Below are 8,034 nucleotides of genomic sequence, written 5' to 3'. Positions count from 1 at the left end.
TGCCCACCAGGTGGAGCGGTAGCCTTGCTCCAGTGGCGTGTTATCCCCTGTGAAACAGATTCGGCTCTGTCTGAACGTTGCCAATAAAAATCAAATCCAATCTTTTCTATTTATGGTTTCATAGTTACTCTCTTTCCTACAAAGCCCCGAGCTGCCATGTCAAAGATATCGCCTGACACTGAAGAGGACAGAGGAATTCTCACAGACTGATATTCAGATAAAAGTTCACTGTGTAGCACTGCCACAAAAAGTACTAATATTGTTCTACCGCAGATAAATAGCACACAATATGTAAAATACAAATGGAAGTTCTCAATAGGTGCTTTTTGGTGACTTAGAGCAGCTGCTGAAGACAGCAGGTCTGCAATTCCTGTCCAACTTCAGGCGGCCAGACCAGGTGGTCCTTCCCTTTTTCTATCTTCAAATTGGGCTAAATGCTCACCAGGGGAAGTCTGTGAATTCTTGATATGGCAAAAAGGCTTCTAACCAAGGCCAAGGCTGCTGCCAAACCCTGAACCCTTGGAGGGTTTGATGCAGCTTGTGCCAGGTGAGTCCACAGGGCTTGTGGGGACCTGGGGCTCATTTCTACCAAAGAGACCACTTGGTTAACAAAGTATGGCTGAGAAACAACAGCGCCTTCTTGGCATGTTTCTGGACATCTTGCCTGATGAGTTACAAATACCTGGGATGGTGGTAGCAGAGAAGCTACTTGTGGGTTGCAGACACTGGAGTAGGAGTTGAAGCAGTTTTGAGGGTCAGTAGAAAACAGCTCCCACATCTGTATGGCAGGAAAGTTCCACATCACTCTGAGAGGGGTACAAACCCCCAGCTGGTAAACCATTGTTGTTCATGCCACATCTATGGCAGCATTTTTTTCTCGACAATATTAGATCAAGATATGTCAGTAAAGAAGCTCTCTTTGAGTCCATCTGCATCTGTAAGTTGCTTGCCTGTTACATCACATCAGCCAATACTGCTTCTCTGCCAGCCATTTGAAGAAAGAGCACAACCTGAATGGTATTGCCAAGGTTTTTCTTCGATGTGTGTGAAAATGGAGCAGCTTGAGATATTATTCCAGGTTTTCTTTGGCTCAGTGTTTGATGTAACTTGATTTGTCTTAATGAATGTAAAGAGCGATCCAGAAGCATGTATCAGTTATTTCTGAACAGTCCTACTGCAGCAGTGTTCAGAGATACCAAAGAAGATTAAGCAGCCTTCGTGTTTGGCAATATACAAGCAAAAGAAACCTTTCTTTGAGGTGCTTAAAATGGAGGACATTTAAACAGATCTTCATGCAGAAGCTCTGCAGAACCCTATTTGCTGTAATGGTGTAAAAGTCTGAGTACAAAGCACTTTTAGCAGCAGGTATCACAAATCATGTACTCAGAACAGTGCACAGCATTCTTTCCTATGTTATTATTTCGTTATTACTGCTTTTATTTATGCCAGCCCCAGTGGTCTGAGGAGAGCTTCCTTATGGTCCTCACTGTTAAGCTGCAAGCTTCTAACATGCTTTGTTTCATTGCTGTCCTGAAGTTCTCCGTGGTGAAAACAGATCTCCTCACTCCAAGTGTTTCTTCCTCGATACACTTAGACCTCAAGACAGTCCTTTCAGTAAATTTTAATACAGAAACAGTCACAACTCTTCTAATACACTTTCAATGGGCAGCCCATGGTAGCAACTGTTAAGGCTTTTTTTGCTTTACTTCTGCATTTGGCACTTTTTAGGTGCTAAGATTTTATTTAATACTATCTACCTCAGCAACTCAGTAACATGATTGTCACAGTCTCTTTTATCATAACCTTGTAACCTTCAATATAAAAGTACAGATGGAGTTTTCAGAGTTGGGAGCTCTCATTTTGAGTGATACAGAATTTTAAGCATAAATGTCATCTTAATTGTTCATTTTCTTTTCAGATGCCAGCTTGCTGTTGTTAGTATTTACTGGTTTCAAAAAAGGGAAGACATCATTTCATATTTAAGTTGCACAGATGAATGTATTTATTTTGACAATGGTAAGAAATGGCCAAATATGGAAATAGTTACCTCTCTGTTTTACTGCCACAGAGTGATGATGATTTATCTTCACAAAGACAAGAAAAGGCAGAAAAGAGAAGTGCAGCTGCAACATATTTGCTAGAAATTAGACAAGTGTTAGTTGCTAAACAGTACATGCTGGGAATAAAAATCAAGGTTTCAGTAATACCTCTAGAAAAAAAAGAAAAGGAGGAGAGAAGAGGAGAGGAGAGATATGACAGACAAATGAAAAAACAGTTTAAGGAGATAAGCTCTCTCAGGCAAGGAAGGACAAAAGAGGGGATAATAAGAAAGAACAAAAGAACAAGAAAAATTTCTGATCTGATTGTTTATTGCATTGCATACTCATGTAACCTTCCTGCCATGTGTACAGTATTGAATGGCTTAAGAAGGGGAATGTAGCAGTGCCTTCAACTTTTTAGGCTAAGATGAGCAGGGCTATTGTTTTCTAGAGGCAGCTGTGTGAGGGAAGGTGTTACCATGCTGGGCTGTCAGCGTTTTCTCCTCTGCTGCTGAAGCTCTTGCACTGCATCCCTTGACCCATTTCAGTCGGGATCCTCCAAGTTTGCACAGACCTGCTGTCTGCAAGCACCAAGTCCTCCAGGGAGGGATGAAGGATCCAGGATTTAATGCAGGGTTTTTCAACAGAAACACTTTGATAGACACAGTCTGGCCCCACTAAATCAAAATGTGCTTGGGAAACTGTATAGCCTTAATGACCTGTCTTACCTTATCTCACTAACATGGCAGCAAAGAATTGATAGCAACAGCCACTGCTACAGTATACACTTAGTATCAATAACAAATGCTGAAGATGTTATGTGATCAGCACTTATGTTTCTGGAGGAGGGGAAAAATTAAACAGAGGAGTTAACTACTTTGGCAGAGGGAAAAAAATCAAAGTAAGAAGTTGTCTTCTGTTTTTCCTTTTTTTTCTTTTTATAATCTGAAATGTTTCTATATAACAATAATAAAATACCAAAGATGGTATTTTGTGCAGAAAGAATGGGGGACAAATGATTTAGCACAGAATTGGAGGCATATGTAAATGTTAAGAGGCATAGAGAGCCTAAATTACTGAAAGGATAGGATTTTACTAAGCCCAGCCAGAAAAATGATTTGATTATATTTTTGAAGCCTGATAGAAGGTGAAAAAGTAATTTCTTGGGTAGAGAATAAATGTCAGCTTGTTATTCTTGACATCTAATTGGACATTCGTTTCACTTCTGTATTCTGTCTGGAACAATGTGTTAGAATTTTTAGATAGGATCACTGAAGACAAAAATGGGATGTACCCTTGGAAAGATAGAGTCCTACTTTCCTTTGTTGTTATTTTAAGTACCTAGAATAGATGTCATCTCATGGAATGATTGATTCTCTATGCTTTTCCAAGCACTGGCCATGTGAAACCCTCTAAACCCACATGAAAAGCACCTCACCAGATTCAGCCCAGCCTGGGAAACTGGAAGTTATTTTAGGTGTGTCCCAGTAAAAAGCTTTCAAAGAGCATATTTTAGAGAGGTGTCAGCTGCTTTGTCTTGCCAGGGTTTTTCACATCTCTGCAATAGTACATAAATTCTACAATGGTACATAAATTGTTTTAAATTGCTTTGTTTCTTCAAAGGTAAGATTACAACAGCAAATTCAAAGAGTGGTACCATGGCCTTTGAGAAGGAAAGAAATCGGGTGATTAATTTGGAATGAACTGTAAGGGAATTTAAGATACAGAACAAAAGACAAGGTTCAGTCCTACTTTTGGGTTGGAATGGGTAGGAGTGATCCCTACCCTACCAAATGATCCTGTGTATCATCCACTGAGAACATTTAGAGAGTCACATCCCAGAAGTGTATTGAAAAGCTGTCAAGAAGAATGACTGATTTAATGAACTGTGTTAACGCATTTGCAGGAAGCACCAGATTATAATTTGCTCTGCCTTAGTGACATTTTAAGCAACTGAAAAATTGCTTTTAATGGGAGTATTAAACTGTACAATTTTATCAGCTTTTGCGATAAGAATCTATTTTGAACAAAATTTACTAAGTTCCTAACTCCCTAGCTGTGCTTCAGACACTATTTTTGAAAAATATGTCCAACCAATAAGGAAACATTCTCTCTCCAAGTTTTGCCTTAATGTTTTAATTTAGATATATCCTTGCAATTTCTAAAGACCTTTTTCTTCCTAATATTTGCTTAACTGAAGAGGACAAAATACTTCATTTATCACCTGGTAGGGTAACTCGCCTGAAGCTCAAGGCTCATGAACACATGTTGGGTGGTTAAACAGGGATTTTTATTTTGTGTTTTCATTGCTTTTGTTGTGATTTGACACAATAAAGCAACTAACATAGTGTGGGAAAACACTTGACTGAACAGGAAAATGCTTTCAACTTGGTAATGGTCAAGGAGCTGCCCAACAAGATTTCATCCTTATCATTGCTTATTTTATTATCTTAGTCAAATCAAGATGTGGGGGTGGTAGGGAAGGGCAGCAATTGAACAACCAAACCCTGCATTTTGGACCACAGGAGGCTCTGCCTGTGCTCAGTTTGTGTTCTTGTGAGTCAAGTATAGAAGCCTCAGTTGCTATGGATTTGTGTTTCACTATTCTGTAGGACTGTCAGCTGAGGGTTTTGTTGGTTTTTTTTTCCCAATAACTGGATACTCATTAGGTTTGTCGTCAAAGCAGATTTTAAAATTGTATAATGTGGAACCATCCTGCAGCCTTCCTTACTACTGAGCCACACAAACAGTTCTTCCCTGTCCTGTGCATACTTCAAAACTTTCTGTGTTGTTGCAAGAGCTCCCCTCACTTAAACCTCACGGTTACTAATACCTCTGGGACCAATAGTTTTAATTTCCTCTCCTTCTCTAGTTCACCTGGCTTCTGTCTTATGTTGACAATGTCCTGAGGGACACTCAGGAGCAGGTGTTTCTTGGCTTTAGTCCTTACTGTCTGGCATGTTACTATATCAATGGGTGTGATCTTCTGCTGGCATCCCATGTGTAACTCACAATACAAACAGTTAATTTTCACCCCACTCTGAGGCAAGAATAGGAGGACTTTAGGAATTGAGAAAGCTAGTGAGTCCCAGAAATTGGCTTGTATCTAAGAGTCCAGGGAACCTACAAGAAAAGCAGGTAATTCAAGCAATAGGAGTTTGTTGGTTTTAGCTTTACAGAAGGAATTACACATGGAGCACTGAGTAAATTCAAAACCAGGGTATCAAAATATTAATAGAAGAGAAACTATAGGTGATGGTACTCACACCAACTTATTATGAAGAAGAACTCGCAAGCTTGGATGCAGAGAGAAGTGCTTACATACACGGGACGTGCCGCAGGGCTGTGCTGGAGCCGGCAAACCGAGAGGCGCCAGCCCCGCTCCGGTCAGGCCACCTCCGCCTGCGGCCGCCTCTTCCCGGGTGAGACCTGTGCGCATATAACACATATACACATGTACATAGATACACATATACACAGGTACAGGGGATCCCAGAGCGCCCCTCGCCCGGGGCGGCCGCGAAGGAGAAGCCACAGGAGGAACCGGCTCCCGGACTGCGGGGAAGGGGCGCACCCCCACCGGCAGCTCAGAGGGCAGGAGGGAGAGGGAGGCGGAGCGGTTCCCATCCCGTCGCCTTCGGAAAGCAGCCGCGGGTGGGAGCGGGCGATGGGCGCGGGTGGGAGGGAGCGGCCGCAGCCCCCGCCCGCCCCTGTGCCCGCGGGCTGGGGGCGATAGCGCCGTGCCCGCCCGGGATGCGCGGCGGGCGAGCGCAGCTGCCCCGGGGGAAGTTGCGGGCTGGGCCCCCACGGGCCGCCCGGCCGGCTGCGAGGGGGCGGGCGGCGCCGGGCGCCCGAGGAGGAGCCCGAGCATCCCGGCGCCGGGGACAGCCGGAGAGCGGGCGGCGAGGCTTCATGGGCTGCTCACGGCAGCATGGTGCTCGCCCTCAACGGCAGCCACCTCTCCGGTAACCTGCGGCCCCTGGCGCTGGAGGAGCCGCGGGCGCTGGGCGGCGGCAGGATGATCGCCGGCTCCTGGCCCCCGCGCAGCCTGGCCAAGCTCGGCCCGTCGCCCCCCCCGTCGGCGCTGCCCACGGCGAGCCCCCTCCCCGCCAACGACACCCAGTGCGGGGAGCAGATCCTCAGCTACGGCAGCGCGGAGAAAGTTCTCATCGGGGCCGTGCTCTGCCTCATCACCCTGCTGACCATCGCCGGCAACTGCCTGGTGGTGATCTCCGTTTGCTTCGTGAAGAAGCTGCGGCAGCCCTCCAACTATCTCATCGTCTCGCTGGCCCTGGCCGATCTCTCGGTGGCCCTGGCCGTCATGCCCTTCGTCAGCGTCACCGACCTTATCGGCGGGGAGTGGATCTTCGGGCGCCTCTTCTGCAACGTCTTCATCGCCATGGATGTCATGTGCTGCACGGCCTCCATCATGACCCTCTGTGTGATAAGTATCGACAGGTGAGAGAGCCCGGCGCCCCGAGCCCTGCCCCGGCCTCCCGCCGCTCCGGGCACCGGCTGCGCCTCTGCCCGCACCCCGGCGCGGGGGCCCGGCACTGAGCGGTCCCACCTGCGCTCTCCTGCCTCCTCCGGGTCCCTGGACATGAGCCGTGCTCAGAGCAGGGAGCGAGGCGAGGGCCGGCCCGCAGCCCCTCTGTTGGAAGGAGCCCGCCGGAGCAGGGTGAGCTGCCGCCCGTGCGCCAGCCCGGGTGCCTGCTTGTCCCTCTGGGTATCCCTTGCTGCCACTCGGGAGCCAGGGTGTCAAAGCAAAGCCGGACCTAAACTGTCACCGTTTACCACGGCTCTGTGCAAGTAAATAGGGCATTTCCAGCTGCTTTAATATTTGGAACATATGTCTTTAAACTGCTTTATACCACAGGTAGATTTGAGCTGATTCTTTCAAAGTGACAGTGCAACCTCACTGGGTTCAGTGGAGTTTTACCAGACCAGAGAAGGCGCAGTAATTATAGCTTGCTAAGGTTTTATCTTTATTCTAGGACAATCCCAGAATAGGTCAATTTCATTTCTGACAAAGAATGTTTTGTTTGAAGGAAAATTTAGTTTCAAACGTTTGCTTTTTAAAAATTTGCACCTGCTATCTTAAAAACCAATTATGCTCATTGGCATTTAGCTTCTTCCAAAAGATACAGTGACTGGGGTAACAAGAAGATGTGTACACACTGCAGAAGAATATCTTAGGTGTTCAGTTCTGATGCAAATACCATACCATAGAGCCCACATTTGCCTGTGTCAGTCCTCTACAGGGGAAGGCTGACAGATTCCTTTTTTCCATGTAGGTTCTATTCTAAAGTAAGTTGCAGCCTGTAGCTTCCCTTTTCCACAGCCTAAATTCTATGCCAAAAATTTTAACAGCTAGAAGGTAATTTTTCATTAAAAGTTTACACAATTGGCTGAAATTGAAAAACCTCGTAACTAGATTTTAGAAGTAGTTTACCAACTCTGATATCCAACAGCAGCCTTGACTGCTTACTTCAGAAAGTTTTAAGAAAAGCTCTACATTAGGTTTCTGCAATGCAGCAATCTTTCAAAAGCAATTCCTACAGTAAATGGAGGTTGTTTCCTATCAGGAAGCATCACAGTTTGTGTTAATTTCAGAACTTTAATTTCTGTACAAGCATCCTCTGCTTTAGTACTTTTTATTTTGTGATTTCAATATTGGCCAGCAGTTAGCTGAATGCTGCAAAGCATCTTGTGACAATGAAATCCACATACAGATTCTGACAGTATGAAACGATCTGTTTTCATGGTGTTGGTTTGATTTTCTTAATTGCTGTTACATTGACATTTGCTTAATTTTAATTTATCTAAGTTGATTTTTAAACTTAATTCCTGTATTGCAAGAGCATATGAATAGGCTTATCTACCTTCCCAATGTTATTCTCTGCTTTTCTATTCTATTTGTAAGATAGGTGATTTCATTTTTACACTCTCTCCCCATTAAGTATTCCTATTCTTTGATTGTTCTTATGTCCATCTC

At 44.9% G+C, this 8,034-nt stretch overlaps 1 protein-coding gene across 6 annotated transcripts in view; it reads left to right on the top strand.

Annotated features, from left to right (window-relative positions):
• The first annotated feature begins 5,549 nt into the window (after nt 1-5,549).
• Nucleotides 5,550-8,034, top strand: part of HTR7 (5-hydroxytryptamine receptor 7) — a 29,604-nt gene continuing 27,119 nt past the window's right edge. For all 6 annotated transcript variants that reach the window (XR_011681069.1, XR_011681072.1, XR_011681071.1 and 3 more), the window contains exon 1: nt 5,550-6,497. Coding sequence is in view for 2 of the 6 variants with exons in the window: in XM_071439102.1 (XP_071295203.1) it covers nt 5,971-6,497 (527 nt within the window). In the remaining 4 variants the exon portion in view is untranslated. The remainder of the gene's footprint in view (nt 6,498-8,034) is intronic.

The sequence above is a fragment of the Agelaius tricolor genome, unplaced genomic scaffold (genome assembly GCF_023055355.1).
Source record: "Agelaius tricolor isolate 1412-34295 unplaced genomic scaffold, bAgeTri1.0.p SCAF_13, whole genome shotgun sequence".
Taxonomy (NCBI): Eukaryota; Metazoa; Chordata; class Aves; order Passeriformes; family Icteridae; genus Agelaius; species Agelaius tricolor.
The sequence above is the reverse complement of the archived record's forward strand: the minus strand, read 5'-3'. Positions and strand labels throughout refer to the sequence as shown.